Below are 23,060 nucleotides of genomic sequence, written 5' to 3' on the forward strand. Positions count from 1 at the left end.
AGCAGGGCGCGTATGGCTGAATAGCCCAGCAGCGGGGCGCGGGTTAAGGTCAGGTCATTTTTGTGACCTCACCATTAGGTATAAGTCAATGGGGAAAATGAAAACTGCTATTCTGGCACCGGGAACGATCTCCAACTATCTCAAGCACACAAAATCGCGCTTTGATGCACTCCTTGCAAGGTTACATGCGTCACTTTTGCAATGTTGACCTTGTGTGACGTCATTTATGACGTCATTAGGGTCATATTAGATTTTCGTCAATAACTCCAGATCAATTTGAGCTAGCCTAGCGAGTCGGAAAAAAACACCAATGGACTCAGGAAGACCTGCGGAATCGAATGATATGCAACATGACCTACTTCGACCAATTTCGTGACCTGGGGGCGCTGATCTGACCGTGACCTGAGGTCAACACCCTAAGTTGACTTCACCCAAACAAAAAGTATATGCTTCGACGCGCCTGAGCAAGGCGAACACGATGCTGCCAAAATCACGGCTTTGCAGCCGTTTTTTTTTTTTTTTTGATACGCTTTAGATACGCATTAGATACGCTTGGCAGCTTTTGCTGCCAACGGACAAAATAGCGCCGCATTCCTAAACGTTGCGGTGAACTTTCAAAGTTCTCACCCGAACGGAAGACCAAAACAATGCACGTCATGTGCGCTCCGAATTATTGATCGAGAAAGCGAATGTGCTGAGAAATAAACAATTTATCGCGGGGCTTGATCGCGGGGGTGCAAGGGGCGCGCGATGGCGGCCGTGCGGCGGACACCAAAGAAGTCAGTTGCGAAGGTGGTGTGAATAAATGTTACCTTTTTATTATTGATTATTGTAAAGAAATGTGTGATTATCAATGGGAAGAGCTTAGGTGCGACATGAATTTCTCTAAGTATCGCCAGTCGTGCGTTATATTTAGGTGGCAGCAAAAGCTGCCAACCGTATCTTACGTAGTCAAAAATGGAGCAGTTACGTCCTTTTTGCTATGCCATTCGTAAGTGAGCAACCATGTCTGGCTTTATGGCTCATAGTGTAATGCCCCAGTTCTTTGCCTTTCCAAAAATGGTCATTACCGGGGTTTCTGCTATTTATTCTTGTCTGCAGAGCATTGCATACCAACACACTACCAGTCGTGTAATGTACTCCGCCATTGCTGAAGCAGGGACGTTGAACGGAGTGGTGCGGACAAACTGTCATCAGAGGCACCATCCCTCAAGGGGCGCGCCGTCGCCTAAGGGAAGGTGGTGCCGTGGCTCTATAGATGAACGGGAAGAGGGGCGCCTGCTAGACCTGTTGGGGCGCCTTTGAGGCCTAACTATGGGGTCGCCCCCGCCCCGCTCGCGCCCCCATGCAAAAGAGGGGCGCCTACGAAGGTCATGGCCATAATGGCGCATCTGCACGAAAGAGGGGCGCCTGCATGCCAAAGAGGGGCGCCTATGAAGCCCAATGGGGCGCCTCTACGAGAAAGAGGGACACCTGTAAGGTCTATAGGGGTGCATGTAATGCCCATAGGGCACCTTTATGCGAAAGAGGGGCGCATTGCATATGAAAAAGAGGCGCATTGCACAAGAAAGAGGGGCGCCTCTGAGACCTATAGGGGCGCCTTTGATGACCAAATGGGCGCTTACATGGGACAGAGAGCCTATAAAGCTTAACCCGCGCCCTGATGGGGGGGCCATTTTGGCCCCCCCCTGTGGTTTTTCTTAAATAGCGAGAAAACGGCGGCGCGCAGCGCCGCCAAATTTTGGGTACCTTACCGGACATCAATTTGACACCTTCACACAAAATTTCAAGTCACAGGTCACCTCAGGTCAGGAGTTATTGAGGTCAAACTGAGGTCATGTTCGAGTAAAAATGAGCAAAAAACATGACATCTTGAAACGCTCACCAATTCTACAGTTCACAAGCAATTTTAAAGTTCTTTATGTGGTTGTGTAGAGAAAAGACGGCGCTACAAAACTGCTATCTCGGATTTTTGACATTTTGGGATTTTAACCCCCAAAAATAAAAAAATGATTTTTTTTAGAAAAACTCAAAAAATTTCCAATTTCTTTTTCGAATTTCGTAAAAACCGGAATGTATATGATAGTCCTTGCGCTCTTTGATATACATACCAAATTTTAGATCGATAGCTCTTTTTTTGGCCAAGTTATAGCGAAAAAACTGTTAAAAATTGATGACGTCAAATTTTTGAACTCAATTTTTAGCCATTCTAGACCTCGTAGCGCAAAACGGAGACCACCATTGAACTCCCCGTGACGAGCTGCATCGAATCGATACCCATTTTATGCAAAAATATCAACTTTGAAATTTGACTTAATTTGACCTGACCTTGACCTGACCTTGACCTGACCTTGACCAAAACGTGACCTAAGCTGGCCCTAAAGTCTGTCTGACCCACATAATCGCATTTGTCATGTAAAATGGACCATAAAACATGTATCACACGACACTTTCATATTGTGACCCCCCAGTGACCTGACCTCTGTGACCTGACCTGGTATCAGTGACCTCAAATAGCAAAATATGTGTTTGAAGAACATATCCCCATCGATGATTTTCAATGAAATGCATTTTACACGATTTTACAACGCATTTCTTGAAATGCCTGTAAACGGTGAAAATTCGACCTTTGACCTGACCTGTGACGTCATCGGTTTGACCGAGGTCAATGAAATTGGGTCACAAGGTAGTTCCCTGTTGGGGCTATCCAACACCGTTTACCGCTTGTCGCTATGTTGCGTGGTTCTCGAGATCTGAGGGGGGGGGGCCAAAATGGCCCCCCCCCCCATCAGACCGCGTTGCTCGGCAGACCCCATCTGGGCGCGGGTTAAAGGGACGTCCTCCATGTGAAAAAGGGGCGCCTGGGACTTGAGCGCCCTTCCGAGCTGTCCGAGGTCGCCGGAAAGTTTGTATATGTCCAGCTCCTGCTGCACTATCCTCCAAAATAATTCGATTGGATTTAGGCCAGGACTGTTCCCTAGCCAAGTGTCCTTCCCCCAGATATCGGACAGACGGTCCTGTCACCGCCTAGTTCCGGAAGATCGATGAGATTGAGTACCGTCCAGCATGAAAATGCTGTCCGACCTGCGGGACACCATGCGCCGTTGGAGCACGGGGTAGTGGTCTTTTAACCCGCGCCCTGGTGTGGGTCTGAGCCACCTTCGCCCTGGTGGGGGGGGGCCAAAATGACCCCCCCCGTCTAACTCGAAAACGAAGAGGGCTAGGAAGACGCGGAAAAAAGCAAACGAAAGCCCATAACAAGTACGTTCGAAAGTATTTCGGTCATTTTTTCGCTAAGGTCAATATTGAGGTCGCTAGAGGTCATCATAGGTCAAATTTCAGTGTTTTCGGTGTTGCCGGACATATTCCGCTGTAGCTCGGAAACTAGAAGAGCTAGAGAGCCGCGGAAAAAAGCAATCGATAGCTCTTTTCAAGCTCTTTCGCCAAGGTTCGTCAGATTTGACCTCAGCTCAACGGTTTGGCCTACAGAGGTCATGCAAGGTCAACTTGGCAAATTTCGTTGAAAATGTTTTTAACTATAGCATGCATTCACGAGAAAATAGAGAAACGATTCATGCACCATCGTGCTTGGCTCGTCGAGACGCGTCGAATGATATATAGTTTGACCTCGAAAGGTCATTTTGAAAATTTGACCTCAGGTCAAGGTCATGACCTTACCGAAATAGGTCATGCTGCATATCATTCGATCCGCATTGACGAGACAAACACGATAAACGTCGAATGGAGTCTCTATCTCTATTCAATAACAAGTAAGTGCAGAAAAACCGCTGGTGACCTCTGGTGACCAGGGAGATGACCTAGCGTGACCTCAGCGAGGTCACAAGCAAATGGTTTCACATGGGCTGTGATTTGCTGACCCAAGACACTTCAATAACGAAATATAGGAACAATCACGCCCGATTTAGCTGAAAAACAACTACTTTTCGATTCTCCCATTGACTTATAATGGGGAGCAGCGATGACCTGACCTGACCTTAGGTCACATTTATAAAAAATCCGAGATAGCCATTTTGTAGAGCTGGGTGACATCTTCAAGTACTGTAAATTTTACATCGATCGGATAAAAGCTGTGCCTTTGAGAGAGCTTTGAACTTTTTTAGAGGTGGTGTCAGTTTTGGTGACCTTGTGACCTGACCTGACCTGACCCGAACCCCCCAAAAAAGGACATGATGTAAAAATGTTGAATAAACAGCTATACAAAGTTTCAGGGCGCTAACTCAAGTGGTTTCTGAGTTATCGCTGAAAAACCACAGGGGGGGCCAAAATGGCCCCCCCCCACCAGGGCGAAGGTTAATGCCAAATACACGCTTTTTCAGTATGTTTTCTAGGTAGTAGTCGGGATCGACTTCGTCTTTTGCTAGATCACGTCCAGCTGGTTCAGCTCAGGCCCTGCTAGGACATCGTGATCGTTCGACATACCATTGCGGCGAGAATTTTTCGCAGAAGTCTGTCGGAACTTGAGCCGCGTTTTCAGACCATACTCGTTTTGGGGGTCCGTGTGGTGAAACCATTGAAACGGAGACTCGTCGCCGAACTAGACCCGCTTCTACATACCTACCTACTCCGTTTCCACTCTTCTACCGGCCAGATTCTCCGTTTCGTGCAAATCTGAGGGCTCTGGGCTTGCTGATTTTCGTTATTTTGGCCGCACCAATAGTCAAGCGCCTTCAGTCCAAGGGCGTTCCTCCCTTATCAATGGACAACATTATCCGAGTGATCATTATGAATAAGACTTCAGATTCTCCGCAGAATGGTCAGACTTTCCAGGCGCTTTCTTCATGACGATCTTGGCGACGGTTGAGACGCAGGAGGACCATGCTGATTGGGGCTTATGCGTGACGCTACTTGTCCCTAAACTTCTTCCACCAGCGCTTGTTGGTGAAAACGGGGGCTTAGAAGTGTGAGGCAGTGTCCTTCCATGTGTTGCCACTTGCCAGCTTGGAGCATGCCAACAGCGCAACTACGAACCTCTGAACTGTAAAGCTAAACCTTCATGCTTAGACGTTCAGTAAATGCGCCGTTCAATCATGGTTAAACAATTACCCATGCCAGTGACCCCCATTGGTAAAGGTCAGATTTTCAGATAATCTCCGCTTCAGAGAAAGACTCAGGGACACAATTCGTTGAAAGGAACGCGATATTTAAGAGCACATTGGAAACACGCCAAGTTGCTTTAAATAAACGGTCGACGGAAGTCATCAAAACCTTCGTCGCATCCTGTATAATATTTTGTGGGGAGGGGAAGCGCGTGTGAGCTGAAATAATGAGAGAAAGAACATGATCTCTCAGAACGAGCTGAACTGTTAGCTGAGGTCTGGATTTTGAGTAACTGAGTTCATTATTCTTGAGAATTATTGGCTACGGTCGTTATTTGCAGGCTACGGTCGAATGGAAATCTTAACAATTACACATATTCAAGATCATATCTGGTACGTAAATAAAATAGTTCGTGAAAATTGTACATGCACCAACAGGAGACACTCTGTGGCAAAGGTTGTTGGTATCGAAAGATCATTTCCTCGCAGTTTTGATATGTTTGTGCTTTGAAATGTGACAAACCACTCCATTTTTGACTATGTAAGATACGCTTGGCAGCAAAAGCTGCCAGACCGGAAACGTACACTTCCGGTTTCGTGATCTGGCTAAAAATGCACATGTATTCTCCTTAAGGGTGCCTGACAAACATATGCTAAAATCGCAGTGAAAGTCGACAAAAAAAGTTTTCGGCTCTAATGGGTTAAGTTATTTACCAAAAACGGAATTGTACCTTAGGGCACTGAAAACGGCGAGGGGGTCGTACCCGCCCCCCCCCCTCAGCCTATGCACCTAGTATGAAGAAAACCGATAGGTCCGGCGAGGCTTTATTGAAACTTTTCTGAATCAAAATTTGTTTGATATGATATACCTACATACGTGTACACTCCGCGAATTTACTTAGCTTGCGCGTTGGCGTTTATACGAACTTGTTAACATGCCTTTAAGAGTTTTTTGCGGTCCTTCTAGTGACCTCTATTATAAGCGTAATGGGAGTTGACTTGAGTGTCGTTTTTAAAACTATTCCTCAGGATGCGTAATTAACGTTTAAAGTTTTCGGAGTTGTAATGGGTCGTTATTTTTTAATATTCTAGCGGCAACTGATAGCTTCCTAACCCTCGCCAGGCGAGGGCCTTTTCCATAACACGGACGGCGAGGGGGAGAGGGTAGGTACGACCCCCCTCACCCGCTATTGGCTCCTATGGCACTTAGAAACGCCAAATTTACAGGGTAGGTGGGTCCATAGGAGATTTCGCCCCTGTGAAAGTTTGGTGACTCTAAGTCAATATCTAGGCGGTTTTGGGGGTACCTATGAGTGCAAAAATTTGGCTGAAACATGTCAACCGTTTTTCGCTTCTAAGTTTTTACCTTGTAAAGATAGAGCAAAAATAAAAGCACCAGTGAACTCAGGACGTCCGTGCGCATCGAATGATATACTTTGTTACCAATTTAAGTGAACTCTGGAATTCAGTTGCCGCTATGCTAGTCCAATTTTCCCCTGACCTTGTACCGGTTTTTGTGACCTGGTGACCTGACCTGAAAAGACTGTGACTTCAAATTTTTAGGAAAGGTGCATAAAGGTTGCCCCAGAGGGTATGCTAAATTTGGCGCCGCACCGCCGTTTTTACGTTATTTGCGAAATACCTTAGGGGGGTGCATCACCCCCCTCGCCGGGTGAGCGTTAAATCAATACAAGGAAAACTATTCAATGATTCCCCGGTCATAGCTGGCTAGCTGCCACGAATAATGTTGCAGATGGGCAAAAAATGCACTTTTTTGCAAAGATTGTGTATTATTGCAAAGCATGTTCGCACATATGGAATAGGAAGTATTGGTTTGGTCATGCTTTGATTTTAGGTGAAATGATAAGTAAACTAAGACTTATTTATCAGCCGAATAGTTAGTCTCGTCCCTGAAAATAATAAACTCGTTTTTTCAGGTAACTCGGATCATGGGATTCCTTCGCTCGACCCCTGGGAAGCCACTGAAGGTTCAAGAGTGCAACGAGCGCATTTTGAAGCTGCAGGACGAGCTGCAGCTGGACTTTCTGCGCTATCAGAACCGTCTGATCCTGGACACGGCACTGCATCGTGACCAGAAGCTGCGTGAGATCGTCAAGCTGCGCCCTCCGCCGCAGGACAACCCGCTGCAGGGTCAGCGCGCCTTCGACCGCAACGGGGTGTACCACATTGACTTCGCCGAGACCTTCCGCATCGTGAAGGTGCTCAGCATCCTGACCCAAAAGGAAGCCATCTTCGCTATGCAGAACGTCAACATGGAGTGTCTGAAAGTGCGCGAAATGCAGATGTTCGTGCTAAAAGTGGCAAAGCCTCTCAAGATCGACGACTTCGAGACCATCCAAATGAACCTGCATGAACAGGTCCTAACCCACCTCCAGACTCTGTGGCTGGCACGATTCAGAGACCACCTCCACAACAACCTGCGCGATGTGGGTAAGGGTTGGTTTGATCTGTTCGTGGCAAAGTGGGAGATCTTCTGCATGTCAAAACTATGCAAGATCCTTGCTCTGATTCGCGTCATGATGCAAGACTCTCTCCGGTATCTGGCAAGAGACTCCTGCGCTGCACTGGTGGACACCATGGACAGCACTTGCGGCAAGTTCTTGTCCTGTGAAGAGAACTTTGAGTGGGGCGAGGACTTGGTGCAGCACCCGATGATCGGCCCAGCTCAGCCGTTTTTCTACGTAGAGCTGCAGATTGACTCAAACGGGCCTCTGTACTCCACACCCATGGAACGGTTCGTCAAGGTGATGCTCAACGTGTTCGAGCATGGTGTGACAGTGACACACGACGTGCCACCACTCGAGCCCCTGGTGCTGGACAACATCTTCTGGCCTGACCGCACGCCACTCAGCTCCATAGGGCTGATGAATCCAGAGATCACGGTCCTGAGAGATCGTCTCAAGAAGACCATGGAGATGATCGCCATTCCCATGAAGGCGTATGCCAAGGCATACACCAAGTATGAGTGGATCTACAACTTGGATATCCCGAAGTACCTGGCAGAGAAGTATGATGAAGAGGCAACCGCACAGACCTTCCAGGACGATGTCGCAGTGCTCCGCGACGACTATGACGAGGCCGAACGAGCGCTCCCATCTCATGTCGTCATTGGACCGTTCTACGTGAACACAGACCTGCTGCGATCGGCTATCCTGAAGAAGAAGCAGGCTCTGATCGATGCCACACTGGATCATCTTGCACAGATACTACTCATGCAGGCCGAAGAAGTCAACCGTGCTTACATGAAGATGGTGAGCAGGATGACCACGAAGTGCTCCAAGATCGAAGACGTGACTGAGCTCAGGGAGTTCATGGACACGGTGCCAGAGCTCGTTCGCGCTGAGAAGGACAACACGATTAAGTTCATCAAGGACTATGATGTGCTAGACTTCTTTTATCATCCTCTGTCTAACAGTGACTTTAGTGCCAAAGGTGACATGTCTATTTGGCCATACAAGATCGAAGTTCTACTCGAAGAAACCACGGATCGTCTGATCGAGGAGGAAGACAAGTTTAAGGAGCGTCAGCTACAAGACCAGGGGACGCTAAACGACAAGATAGACAACCTCACCATGCTTGTAGCCGGAATGACGGCCTTCAACGACATCACCAAAGCACACGAGGTCGCTAACGAGGTCAGGCGAGTCTGGAAGCAGCTCAACGAGTGCAAGGAGCAAGGCCAGCTGTTGAACCAGCGACAGAGACTGTTCGGCATGGACTTGACTCCATATGACAATCTCGCAAAGCTAATCAAGGACTGTGAGCCATACCGTGCACTTTGGCTGACTGCGAGTGACTGGCTGCGCTGGCAGGAAGCCTGGATGAACGACCCTCTCCAGGGAGTGGATGCCGAAAGCATCGAACGAAACGTGACAGAGGCGTTCAAGACTATGCACAAGGCCATCAAGAACTTTGAGGAGATGCCGGCAATCATGAAAGTAGCCGAGGAGATTCGTGATGAGATCGAAGCGTTCAAACCTCACATTCCGCTGATCATGGGTCTCCGCAATCCGGGCATGCGACACCGTCACTGGGAGAAGCTCTCCGATCTGATCGGTATCAAGATCGTGCCGAAGGCCACGCTTACCTTCGCAAAGTGTCTGGAAATGGGTCTGCAGAACTACACGGACCAGATCGCCGAGGTAGGTGAGATCGCCGGGAAGGAGTACAGCATCGAGCAGGCGCTCGACAAGATGGAGTCAGAATGGAGAGCGATGGCGCTGGAGTTCCTACCCTACAAGGACACTGGCCTCTCGATCCTCAAGTTCAGCGACGAGGCCTACCAGTTGCTGGATGATCACGTGGTAATGACCCAGTCGATGGTGTTCTCACCGTTCAAGGCTCCATTTGAAGAGCGAATCGCCCAGTGGGAGAAGAAGCTGATGCTGGTTCAGGACGTCTTTGACGAGTGGGTGGCCTGCCAGAGAGCGTGGCTCTACCTGGAGCCCATCTTCAGCAGTGATGACATCAGTAGGCAGCTGCCGGTCGAGTCCAAGCGGTACAACACCATGGAGAAGACATGGAAGAAGATCATGAAGAAGGCCCTAGAAAACCAGCAAGTGATGGAACTCTGCCCCGATCAGAGACTTCTGGACAACCTGAGGGACTGCAACAATCTGTTGGAACAGGTCAGTGGACGGTGCATGCACACATATCGCTGGTGACCTATCTAACTTAACGCACTGTACCTACCAAGCCAAGCCCAGAGTGATAGGTGGCTTTGAAGTTACTCACTCACTTGTCAGTTTATTGCAGTCTGAATCTGTCCGAGCGCTTTGCAGCTTTGAAATCGTAGCCTTATATATATCTGAATGAAACGTGCATGATTTACGCATTTTCACATAAACTCTACAACATACGCACACGAAGATGCGTTTGGCATCACACGCACCATGCATGCTTTCATGTTATATAGCAATGTTTTATTGTTCTTCCACAGGTTCAAAAGGGACTGAGTGAATACCTGGAGACCAAGAGGATGGCGTTTCCTCGGTTCTTCTTCCTCAGCGATGAAGAGCTCCTGGAGATTCTCTCGCAGACGAAGAACCCCAAAGCGGTTCAGCCTCACCTCAAGAAATGCTTCGAGAGCATTTCTCGTCTCACCTTCGAAGTAGGTGTAATTGCACATATGGCTGAATGTTTTAAAAAATTTACGCACACAAGGAGCACATATGCAAAATAAAACAAATGTATAAATGACAACCAATGGAGACAACAGATGAAAAATAGGAAAGTTCTGAAAAAACTCACACTGTTTGCTTTGTCCATTTTAGACGTGTGTAATGTACATGGAAGCACATTGATCTTTATGACTCACAGCTCTGCTTAGTGCTTACCCTGGGACATCTCGCGTAATCTTTTCCAGGAAGATCTGCAGATCACGGCTATGTGCTCAGCAGACGGTGAAACGGTGCCCTTCCATGAGCCGATGTATCCTCGGGGCAACGTTGAGGACTGGCTTCTGATGGTAAGATCTTCTCTTGGCCCCTTCCTTTGTATCGTGAAACATCAGGCGTCGCTTATGCTTGAACCTGAAACACGTTTTGATTATATTGGTGACGTAGTGCAAGGGGAGCCTGTAATTGATCACTGAGATGGTTTATAAGTGAGCAGGAGCGGCGCTGGATCACTGTCTCCTGCTTCAGTCTTGAATCACAATGCTTATGTACCAACTTTACCAACACAGTACTATATATAGCGTATTACTATGGCTCCTCCATTTCAGGTGGAGTCAACGATGCGCGCCTCGCTGCGGGCCCAGCTGGCTCAGGCACTGGAGGCCTACTCGGAGCCCCAGAGGCCTGAGTGGGTGCTGAATTGGGCTGGACAGTTGGTGATCGCGGGATGTCAGAGTGTGTGGTCAGCCAACACGGATCGCGCCATCGCTGCCGGAGCTCTCAAAGACGGGTATGAATAAGTGTGACTGAGGATAACGGTACTGAAAGACGGGGGAGGGATGTGGGCAAGGGTGCAAGCGGTAAGTGCAGCGCGGGCTTGATATGGCACTGACGACGCAAGTTGAGTTGACTAGCTTCTTATCATGGCTGCAACGTCCAAGTTGTAATCATTAGTGTCAATGCATATGCGCATTGCTAAATGTCAACTGAACTTTGAAGTACTATTGAAACTTACCGAAGCAGTTTACTTGCCCTTTGACACTTGCAGTAATGACACCCCACACTGAGTGGTCCACTATATTTTTCAACACAATTATAATTGACAATTATAATTGTCTTTCTGTGTTTTCAGCTACGAGCTGCAGCTGGAGCAGCTGGACGACCTGCGGAACCTGATCCGTACTGACCTGACGGCACTACAGCGTAACATCCTCTCTGCGCTGATCGTCATCGAGGTGCACGCCCGAGACGTCGTACAGGAGATGGTGGCCGACGGTGTCACGGACGTCAACAGCTTCTCCTGGATCGGACAGCTCAGGTAGCCATATCAATTTTATCTCAGATCATGAATATTGTTGTCTTGCATTTAGCCATTCAGGCCGTTCCAAAACCAGATATCACTGCCTCACAGTGATATCTGGTAACGGAAAATATTCCATTTATACCTATAGACTTTACAAGCGGCAATGCATCTGATTATTCTGTGTTCAACTACACCGTGATTATCCCTTCATATTATCCAATCTATAGCATGCAAAATTATGCCTAACTGTAGCCATGCTATGTAAAACAACAAGTGCTCATGTTTTAGGACAAAACATGCGAGACAAACGCACGCTAGTATCATACCCTTTGTTTCAAATCCCACAGGTACTACTGGATCGAGGAAGACCTGCGTCTGAAGCACGTGAACGCTGAGTTCGGGTACGGGTTTGAGTACTTGGGCAACACTGGACGTCTAGTGATCACACCTCTGACAGACCGTTGCTACCTGACGCTCACCGGCGCTCTGCACCTTCAGTTCGGCGGTGCGCCAGCAGGACCGGCAGGTACCGGCAAGACTGAGACCACCAAGGACCTGGGCAAGGCAATGGCCGTCCAGTGCGTGGTCTTCAACTGTTCCGATCAGCTGGACTTTATGGCCATGGGGAAGTTCTTCAAAGGTCTGGCGGCAGCTGGTGCCTGGGCCTGTTTTGACGAGTTTAATCGGATCGACATCGAGGTGCTGTCGGTGGTGGCACAACAGATCAGCTGCATCCAGAAGGCGCTGGTGGCCAAGATGGATCGCTTCCTGTTTGAGGGAGTCGAGCTGCAGCTGAAGCCGACCTGTTCCGTGTTTATCACGATGAACCCCGGATACGCAGGGCGCACAGAGCTGCCTGACAACCTGAGTGCGCTCTTCCGGCCGGTGGCTATGATGGTACCCAACTACACGCTCATCGCTGAAATATCACTGTTCTCGTTTGGCTTCAGCAACGCGCGGGCGCTAGCCAACAAGATCACGAGCACGTTCAAGCTGAGCTCAGAACAGCTGAGCACCCAGGACCACTACGACTTCGGCATGCGTGCTGTGAAGACGGTCATTGCCGCGGCCGGAAACCTGAAGCGGCAAAACCCCACGATGGGCGAAGAGCTGATCGTCTTGAGGGCGCTGAAAGATGTCAACGTTCCCAAATTCCTACAGGAGGACCTGAAACTCTTCACCGGCATCATCAGTGATCTTTTCCCGAGAGTGCAAGAGGAGGAGATCAAGTACGATGAACTAGAGGCATCTCTTTTGCGGGAATGCAAGCGGAAGAACCTGCAGCCAGTGCCCACCTTCATCGGCAAATGCATCCAGCTGTTTGAGACAACTATGGTGCGTCATGGTTTGATGCTGGTTGGACCTACCGGCTCAGGCAAAACACGCTGCTACCAGGTACTGCAGGGAGCCATCAGCCGCATCAAGGGCAAGTCCGGTCCAGACGGTCTTCCCTTCACGCCAGTGCTTGTGGACGTGCTGAACCCGAAGTCCATCACGATGGGACAGCTGTACGGAGAGTTTGATGAGATGACACACGAGTGGACAGACGGCATTCTGTCGACGCTGATTCGTGTGGGCTGCGCTGCCGAGAGTCTGGACAAGAAGTGGTACATGTTCGACGGTCCGGTAGACGCCGTCTGGATCGAAAACATGAACACCGTGCTCGACGACAACAAAAAGCTGTGCTTAAGCAGCGGCGAAATCATCAAGCTGGACGCCACGCAGACGATGATGTTTGAGGTGGGTGACCTGGCCCAGGCGTCTCCAGCCACTGTCAGTCGCTGCGGCATGGTGTACCTCGAGCCCAGTGGACTGAGGCTCAATGCCCTCGTCGAGTCTTGGCTAAGCACGCTACCTGACTCTATGAAGCCGTACTGGGACACACTTCGCTCGCTGTGTGACTCTTGGTTGGAACCAGCTATCGCTCACATGCGCGCCAACACGAAAGAAATAGTAGCAACGGTGGACTCGAACCTGTGCGCCACCCTGCTGCGCCTGATGTCTGCCAACTGTGCTGTGCTCACGAAGCGGCACTACTCAGTGGAGCGCCTACAGAAGGTGCCGCCGCTGGTGACGCCCTGGTTCATGTTCTCACTCGTGTGGAGTGTGTGCGGCTCCTGTGACAACGCCGGAAGACGTGTCATGGATCGCTGGGTGAGGGATAAGATGGCGGAGGAAGGCCAAGAGCTTCTCTTCCCGGAGGAAGGACTTGTCTACGACTACAGGCTAGTGGACGGAGGCATCTTCAACACGGATGTTGAAGAATCGGCCATCGAGCCGCCGCGATGGCAGAACTGGCTGGCAGACGGGATTCAGCTCTCCCTCACCCCAGCCACGCAGTTCACAGACATCCTCATCCCAACTATGGACATTGTGCGAAACGCTCATCTGATTGGCATGTATCTCACCAACTCTATGCCGGTGCTCTGCGTGGGCAACACCGGCACCTCGAAGACGGCCACGGTGAGCGAGAAGCTGATGACCGGCATGCCGGCCAACTTCCTCAGCGAGTTCATCACGTTCTCGGCGCGAACGTCGGCCAACCAGACGCAGGACCTGATCGACTCGAAGCTGGACAGACGTCGGAAGGGACAGTTTGGACCGCCAGCCGGCAAGAATCTGGTGTTCTTCATTGATGACCTGAACATGCCGGCACTGGAGACGTACGGAGCACAGCCGCCCCTGGAGCTGCTCAGACAGTGGGCCGACTTCGGCGGATGGTGAGCTGCTGTTTTGGGCATTTTTTGATATTTTTCACAGTCATTACCGCCTTACATCAGGTACTATTTTTTTTCAAACGACAATGATGAGATGCAAACAACGCTCGTGATTATGCCTGCGCCGCATCCCAACAATATAAGTCGGCGTATTTTTGTAAGTCACTCAAAAAGCAATTATTTCAGCGAGCGAGTTGAAATAACTTCATAACAGATAATTTAGCCATTATTACAGCGACGCTTGGGTAGCATAAATGTGTTACAGTGTCTTGACTATGTGTATCACTTTGTTTTTAACCCAAACTTAATATTGTCAGGTACGACCGAAAGCAGATCGGCGATTTCCGTACTCTCGTGGACGTGACGTTCATCGCTGCGATGGGTCCTCCGGGTGGCGGACGAAACCCCGTGTCCGCTCGACTCCTGAGGCACTTTTGCACCATTTCCTTCCCAGAGGTAGGCATTAGCAGCTCATCAGTATCTTCTCATATAGCTAGAGCGTTTTCTTTCCTTTTTGTACGTTTATCAAAATCGCTGTTTCCAACAGCTTTTGATTGACCCGAACGATTGGCGCCATAAATATTTTATCATCGAATCCTTAGATTATGTTTCGGACTTTTGGTATCCAATTTTTATCTCTCGTATGCGCATTATAAAACAAAAATGAAAACATGCCGATAATCGCTTATCAGGTGGAGGATGAGAGCAAGTGCCACATCTACGGCTCGATCCTGAACGTGTGGCTGACTCAGCTGCCCAAGCTGGACGGATGCGGCGCTGACATCGTGGCCTCCAGCGTCGACATGTACGCCCAGCTGACTGCGCAGCTGCTGCCCACGCCGGCCAAGTCCCACTACACGTTCAACTTGCGCGACCTCAGCAAGGTGTTTCAGGGCATCTGGATGGCAGCCGCCAACAAGATCGAAGATCTGCCGACCATGCTACGACTCTGGTGAGTGATCTCAGCTGGGAGTTTACCTTTTCTTCATCAGCATGACTCATCAGTGAGCGCTGCTGATATTTGGTTGTCACCACTGGTGAAGAAAAACTTGTTTATGCAATGCCTTGATCTTGGAGATGACGTCTAATATCCAAGACATATAACCTATATCGGGTCCGTATTTTTACTGACAATTATTCTTGCCTTATTTTCAATGAAAAGCTGTTTTTGAGCTTATGTAGTGAACTTTCTGTTTCTTTTTTTGTCACCAGGTACCACGAGACTTGTAGAGTATTCCAGGACCGGTTGGTCTGTGACGAGGACCGGGATTGGCTGGACCAGCTGATCCGAGGGGAGATTCAGGAGAGGTTCAAACTGAAGCCAGACGAAGTGCTGAACCACGACCCCATCCTCTTCGGAGATCTCATGTACCCCAACTCGGAAAAGAAGCCATATTCTGAAGTCACCGGTAAGGACGTAATCTGAATGCGTATCAAACGATTGTTTGGCATTCAGATCCATTGCAGCAGGGGAAGTATATGCTAGGGAACCCTGTAGATTGTAGATCCAACGTCATGTTGGCCTTATTAGCTTTTTGCGCATGGTGTAAAAGTTTGCTATTTATTTTATTACTAGGTACAACAAAAACGCTAAAAAACAATGACAACAACCTTTGCTGATATTTTTTTACAGACCACGTCCAGCTACGCAAAGTGCTCAAAGACTACATCGATGACTACAACCAGGTAAGTAAAAAGGAAATGTGTTACTAAACTATTCCAACCCTGTCTCGGGGCCTCCCAGCTCGATACAAATTGTTGTTTGCCTTTTTTAAGAGTGTAGGAAGGATATTATTAGCCAAGAGTCAAGCATGATGCCAGCACCAATGATTTGTTTGTCGACAGCTGCTCGTTCTTTTCTGCAGATAAGCAGCACGCCGCTGGACATCGTCTTCTTCATGGACGCCATCAAGCATCTGTTCCGCATTTCTCGCGTGCTGCGTCAGCCGCGCGGTAACGTTCTTCTGCTGGGAATGGGAGGCAGCGGTCGTCAGTCTCTGACCCGCTTCTCCGCCCACATCGCCGACTGCAACTGCATGTCCATCGAGCTCACCAAGACGTACGCCGTGCCAGACTGGAAGAACGACCTGAAGGAGGTGAATAATGTAGCATTGGGCGATTGCATCTGGATGTACTAGGCGACATATCTTGAATGCTCTGTTGTGGTTGTATCCGATTCATCGGGTAAACGATAATTACGAGCGAGCGAGCGCAGCGAGCGAAGCGAGTCTTTTCAATATAACGGAAAAATCTCAGTATGAGCGGCCCGGCCCGGCCTGTAACGCTTTTGAGAGGCTTAGGATCTCAGCAACCGCTGGACCGATTGGCCTGCGGTCTTTTTTGCTGGGTAGCCCCATCCCTTCTACCCCGTAATTGACTACTTTTGATACATCTCAGTGACCGTCGTGGCACGTGCCACGTGAAAAGTCAAGGGTGTTCAAGCTGCTTTGCAAAAGTAGTGATTTTGAGAGGCTCGTATCTCAGCAGCCGCTTGGGCGATTGACTTGCGGTAATTTTTGTAGGGTAGCAGCATCCCTTCTACCAAAAATAGAATACTCTCGATGCATGTGGGTCACCCCCAGTGCACGTGCTAAATACAACAATAAGAGGTGTCAAATTTGTTCCCATTTTGATAACTCGGTAATTACTGGGGCGATTTCGCTGAAACTTGGCATACAGGTAGGCACCCACCAGGCAATGCATTCCCATGTGTTGCGGTAAGGGTGCTACCAGGGGGGTACGCTCCGGCTGTTAAGCATTACGAAAAGTGGTGACAGACGTTTGTGGAGGATTGTCGACGAACTCTTGTTCCGCGAGCAGTACTTACGCGCTAGCGGAAAAGCCACCAATCAGCGCTCGGCAGTACTCGACGCTGATTGGCCCGACGCTCGTGACGAAATTGCGGGGGACCGCAGTTATTCTCTATGGATCCGAATAGGCTTTTGTATTTCGGAGGAGTTTCTTTAAGGTTATATGCTGTTTCGAGCTGTTTTCGAGTTGAAATATATTTCTTATGACTGTTAGCTATATAATGGCACCAAAAAATCATGATTTTAATGAACATTACCGATGTAATATCGGCCGAAAAGACATGCTGTCATGGCACGGACTGCCCTGCGGCTGATGTGGAGCCCCTAGTGCCAGCGTATGGTAATAATGGGTTGACGAAGGGTCATTGGAGACTCTTAGAGCCCCACCAGGATTCAATATAGGGTCATCAGAGGCCGGGAACGTCCATCAGTGGACTGAGTAGGCCTGTCATAGGGGAATACATGACACATCATGGAACATAGGTCAATGTAGATCCCAAGTAGATCCATTAGGGGCCGTTGAAGGGCCATCATTGTTCAGCGTGGGCCCGCAATCACCTCTGATGGGTATATGCCGTGCCCCGATGGACTAACGCTGGCACCTGATAGGTCTACAAAGCCCCTGCTGGCTCGAAATTGGTCACTGATATGCCCAAATGGGCTACAAGAAACCCGTACAACATCCCCTGACTGCACCTGATGGACCAATGCCGTCCCCTCATTGGCCCACTAAGGCTCTTGAATGGCCTCTTCAAGTCCCCTGAAGTGCCTTTATTGGCCTAAATGGACCCCTGATAGGCTTACGTGGTCCCCAATGGTCCTATATAGCCCCCATGAGCCCTCAACGTCCCTAGACAGCCTTACATTATATGCCACTGGGCCCTGTTGGGTCAGCACCAGCCCCTGGTAGGCCTGCACTGGACCCGATGGGCCTATACCGACCCATAAAGGGCCTATGTCGAGCCCTCATGGGCCTCCGATGACCACACACCGGCATGTGCGGCCCCATCAGCAGTGGTCCGTCTATCCCATGTACTTACGGTCTTTTTGGCCGTTGTGACACCGGTAGTATATAGAAACGTCATGATTAAATGTCGTTATTACATATTCAAAAGTCACGGAAATAATATCCAAACTCAAAAATGGCCTAAAAACCAACAAAAACTGATAAAAATCCCCTTCAAAAGTCATAAGTCTATTAAACGCCATAGGGGAATAGCTGCAGTCCCCCGCAATTTCGTCACGAGCATCGGACCAATCAGCGTTGAGTATAGCCGAGCGCCGGTTGGTCGATTTCCGCTAGCTTGTAAATGCTGCTTGCGGATATAGCCTTGAACAAGTGAGGGTCGCGGCAACTAATTATCGCTTGTCACCACTTTTTCGTCGGGAGCGTTCTACCTGGTTTATATAGCCTTGGGTGCTACTGCACGTGCGCACGTGCAGGGGGCGCTTCCAGATCTCGAGAACGGCTGGGCCGATTGCGCTCAAATTTGGTACACGGTTGGGGACCAGTTAGTAGGGTGCAGTGCAAAAGTCAGTTTGGACCCCGTTTGCACGTGCGCACGTGCAAAGTGCCGCTTCCAGATCTCAGGAACGGCTGGGCCGATTGCGTTCAAATTTGGCACACCGCTAGCGACCGGTTAGAAGGGTGTTTTGCACAGGCCCCGTTTGAAGTACCCTCTCGCCCTTCCGCACGTGCAGGGCTCACTACCTCGCTCGCTCGTTCTTCGCCCAAAAGGCGTTTTACTGGTGTAATCTACCAATGATTTCACTCTTCTGTCAGATCCTGAAGAAGGCAGGCATGCTGGACCAGCAGACGGTCTTCCTGTTCTCGGACACACAGATCAAATCTGAGATCTTCATGGAAGACATCAACAGTCTGCTCAACTCGGGAGATGTGCCGAATCTCTTCGCGTCCGATGAAGTGGAGGAGATTTTCCAGTCAGTACGCGGCCTGGTGCAGGAACAGGGCCTGCCACCGACCACAGCTAACCTGTACGCCGCCTTTATCCGCCGCGTGCGCTCAAACCTGCGTGTCGTGGTGACGATGTCTCCGATTGGCGAGGCATTCCGCTCCCGTCTGCGTCAGTTCCCAGCGCTGGTCAACTGCTGCACGATCGACTGGTTCGCTGACTGGCCACCCGAGGCCCTGGACGCCGTGGCCAGACATCATCTGGACGATGTCACCGCCATGCCGAATGACAATGCTCTGCGCGAGGGCGTCGTCGCCATGTTCTCAGCCATCCACACTGATGTGGCTGATGCGAGCCAGCGCTTCCTCCAGGAACTGTCGCGCCACAACTATGTGACACCAAAGTCGTTCCTCACGCTTCTGACGTGCTTCGCGTCGCTGTTGGGCCGTCAGCAGGAGGCGCTGACCCAGGGGAAGAACCGGTTGCGCACAGGTCTGGATAAGCTCCTGCAGACCGGCAAGGACGTGGCAGTGATGCAAGTAGAGCTGGAGGCGATGCAGCCCGAGCTGGAGCACGCAGCCGTCGTGGCCGAGGTGAGAGCGCACCATCCTTATGGTTTTTTACACCCGTTCTGTGATTTAGACTTCAGGTAACTCAGCTGCATCATTGAAATACACTTCATCCGTGAAATCACTCTTTCAACTAGTCATTAGTAAGGTGCATAATGGATGCAAAGTCATTGACTTGGCAAATCATTTTAAGTTTTCAATATACCAGCAACTAACGACCATACCAAATCACAAACGGGACTATTTTCCGGTCTACAGGAAACGATGCGCAAGATCGAGGTGGACACAAAAGTTGCTGAGGAGACACGCACTGTGGTAATGAAGAAGGAGCAGGAAGCCCAGAAGCAGAAGGACGAGTCCTCAGCAATCGCTGCCGATGCACAGAAGGACTTGGATGAGGCGATGCCTGCTCTGGAAGCTGCCTTGGCTAGTCTGAAGTCACTGAACAAGAATGATGTGGTTGAGGTCGGTTTCTTACTTAATTGTTTGTACCGCATAGTCGGGCACTAGGACGTACCAATCGTATTTGTTGCTTCCCATAGTTTGACAAGCGCTCTGGTTTTGCACATTTCGTTTCTTTGTTGATCATCATTGATAATTTACTGGTATCTAAACACGACTTTTGTCCGTCATGGATGCGTATTTTAACCATTTTCTGACATTTTTATGTACTGTTCCAGGTTCGTGCAATGCAGCGGCCACCGGAGGGCGTGAAACTCGTGATGGAAGCGGTGTGCATTCTCAAGTTCATCAAGCCAAAGCGAGTGGCGGGCGACATGCCTGGTCAGAAATTTGACGACTACTGGGAGCCAGGAAAGTCCCTGCTGCAGGACCCTGCGCGTTTCCTCTCGTCGCTGTTTGAATATGACAAAGAGCACATCCCAGACGACGTGATCAACAAGCTCACGCCCTACATTCAGAATGACGCCTTTATGCCGCAGGCCGTTTCCAAAGTGAGCAAGGCTTGCACGTCATTGTGCATGTGGTGTCGTGCCATGTACAAGTTCCACTTCGTCAACAAGGCTGTGGCACCAAAGCGGGCGGCACTTGCTGAGGCTCAGGCATCACTAGCAGCCACCGAGGCGGTGCTGAAAGAGGCTAAAGGCCAGTTGAAAACTGTGGAGGATGGTTTGGCACAGCTGAACGCCGAGCTAGCCGCATGTGTAGCGCATAAAAAGGAGCTCGAGGACAAGTCTGAACAGTGTCAACAGCGTCTGGTGCGTGCTGACAAACTCATTGGAGGCCTAGCTGACGAGAAAGATCGCTGGGCCGAGACGGTGGCCACATTCGACGGCCTGCTCGACGCTGTGGTCGGCGACATTCTGTTGGCTTCTGGCGTGGTGGCGTACCTCGGCCCGTTCACTGGAGAGTTCCGCCAGGACCTCATGACTCGCTGGGAAAGAAAACTGACCGAGCTGGGCGTCAACCACTCACCTAGCGCTTGTCTGCAGTCGACACTTGGCGACCAGATTGTCATACGAAACTGGCAGCTGGCTGGTCTGCCCAAAGATGCCGTGTCCACTGACAACGCGCTAATCATGAAGTTCTCCGACCGCTGGCCGCTATTCATTGATCCACAAGGGCAAGCAAACAAGTGGGCTAAGAGCATGGAGCTAGAGAACGGCCTCGAAGTGACACGTCTCTCAGAAAAAGACTATCTCAGAACTATGGAAAACAGCATCCGCTTTGGCAAGCCTTGCATGCTGGAGAACGTCGGTGAGGAGCTGGACCCGGCGCTGGATCCAATATTGATGAAGCAGCTTGTCAAGCAGGCTGGCTCATGGGTCATCAAGCTCGGTGACTCCATGGTACCCTACCATCATGACTTCAAGCTGTACATCACCACCAAGATCCCCAATCCACACTACTCTCCAGAAGTGTGCACCAAGGTCAACATCATCAACTTCACGTTGGTGGAGAGTGGACTCCAGGACCAGCTTCTTGGAGTTGTCGTTGCAGAGGAAAGGCCGGATCTCGAAGACTCGAGGAACAACTTGATCACATCGAACGCTGCCATGAAGCAGGAACTGAAGGAGCTCGAAGATAAGATCTTGTACAAGCTCAGCTCGTCTGAGGGATCACCAGTTGACGACATCGAACTGATAGAGACGCTGGATGTTTCTAAGGCCAAATCAACAGAGATCAAAGCAAAAGTGGAAGTTGCTGAGCAAACTGAGAAGGACATCAACGTCACTCGAGCGTTGTACATTCCCGTCTCCATCAGAGCCAGGATTCTCTTCTTCTGCGTCTCAAGTCTCTCGCAGATAGATCCCATGTACCAATACTCCTTGGAGTGGTTCCTCATGACGTTCCACAACAGCATGCAGACAGCTGACCAATCTGACAGCGTGCCGACCCGCGTGGAGAACATCAACGAGTTCTTCACCTACAGCCTGTACCAGAACATTTGCCGGTCGCTGTTCGAGCGTCATAAGCTCCTCTTTGCATTCCTCATGGCCATCCGCATCATGACTGAGCAGGGCGCCATCAACGTGGAGGAGTACCGGTATCTCTTGGCAGGAGGAACACCAACCGGAGAAATCAAGGAAAACCCGGCCACCGACTGGCTGCCTGAACGATGCTGGCGAGAGATCCTGGCTGCCGGTGATCACTTGTCCGTGTTCAAAGACCTGCCAGCGGACTTCGCTGACTACAAAATCTCGAGGAAGTTCAAGAATGTGTTCGACAGCACTCAGCCACACCGTGAGCGGCTGCCAGGAAAGTGGGAGGAGCTGCAGGACTTCCAGCGTCTGGTGCTGCTGCGTTGCCTCCGCCCAGATCGCGTCACCAACGGCATGCAGGACTTTGTCGCCAACCACCTGGGAGTGAGGTTCGTCGAGCCTCAGACGTCCAGTCTGGCCGAGATTTTCAAGGACGCCGGTCCGATGACGCCACTGATCCTGGTGCTGTCAGCCGGCACTGATCCAGCAGCGGCGCTCTACAAGTTCGCCGAGGAGAAGGGCTTTGCGAGAAAGATTCTGTCCATCTCGTTGGGCCAAGGCCAGGGGCCGATCGCTGAGGGTCTGATGCGCCAGGGTGTTGAAAAAGGCCGCTGGGTGTTCTTCCAGAACTGTCACTTGGCACCATCATGGATGCCAACGATGGAGCGGCTGATCGAAAACCTGACGCCTGAGACGATGCACAAGGACTTCAGGTTATGGCTGACATCAACTCCCTCCAGTTCCTTCCCACTGTCGGTGCTGCAGAATGGAATGAAGATGACCATCGAACCACCACGCGGTGTCAAAGCCAACATGCTCAAGGCCTACATGAGCCTGATCTCGCCGGAGATGCTGGACTCGATCGGCGACAAGTCCAAAACGCTACGACGGCTGCTCTTCTCACTGTCACTCTTCAACGCTGTGTGCCTGGAGCGACGGAAGTTCGGACCGCTGGGCTTCAACATTCCCTATGCGTTCACCGACGGTGACCTGCGTATCTGCATATCGCAGCTGCAAATGTTCCTGGAGGAGTACGAAGACATCCCCTTCCCGGTAAGCCGTCAATATATTGTCTTTTCTAGCATGCACCATATGTTTTTTTTTACGAATCA

The 23,060-nt window shown here is 50.2% G+C and overlaps 1 protein-coding gene across 1 annotated transcript in view; it reads left to right on the plus strand.

The window, feature by feature from the left end:
• LOC122393823 (dynein axonemal heavy chain 1-like) overlaps positions 1-23,060 on the plus strand; it is a 33,141-nt gene that overhangs the window by 7,534 nt on the left and 2,547 nt on the right. The window contains exons 5-18 of the mRNA XM_043390224.1: positions 6,995-9,706; positions 10,018-10,188; positions 10,444-10,545; positions 10,804-10,985; positions 11,328-11,513; positions 11,846-14,218; positions 14,533-14,671; positions 14,908-15,167; positions 15,428-15,624; positions 15,849-15,901; positions 16,081-16,311; positions 18,809-19,531; positions 19,766-19,972; positions 20,188-23,001. Of these exons, the coding sequence (XP_043246159.1) occupies positions 6,995-9,706; positions 10,018-10,188; positions 10,444-10,545; positions 10,804-10,985; positions 11,328-11,513; positions 11,846-14,218; positions 14,533-14,671; positions 14,908-15,167; positions 15,428-15,624; positions 15,849-15,901; positions 16,081-16,311; positions 18,809-19,531; positions 19,766-19,972; positions 20,188-23,001 (10,350 nt within the window). The remainder of the gene's footprint in view (positions 1-6,994; positions 9,707-10,017; positions 10,189-10,443; positions 10,546-10,803; positions 10,986-11,327; positions 11,514-11,845; positions 14,219-14,532; positions 14,672-14,907; positions 15,168-15,427; positions 15,625-15,848; positions 15,902-16,080; positions 16,312-18,808; positions 19,532-19,765; positions 19,973-20,187; positions 23,002-23,060) is intronic.

Source organism: Amphibalanus amphitrite, unplaced genomic scaffold (genome assembly GCF_019059575.1).
Source record: "Amphibalanus amphitrite isolate SeventyFive unplaced genomic scaffold, NRLGWU_Aamphi_draft 000555F_arrow, whole genome shotgun sequence".
NCBI lineage: Eukaryota > Metazoa > Arthropoda > Thecostraca > Balanomorpha > Balanidae > Amphibalanus > Amphibalanus amphitrite.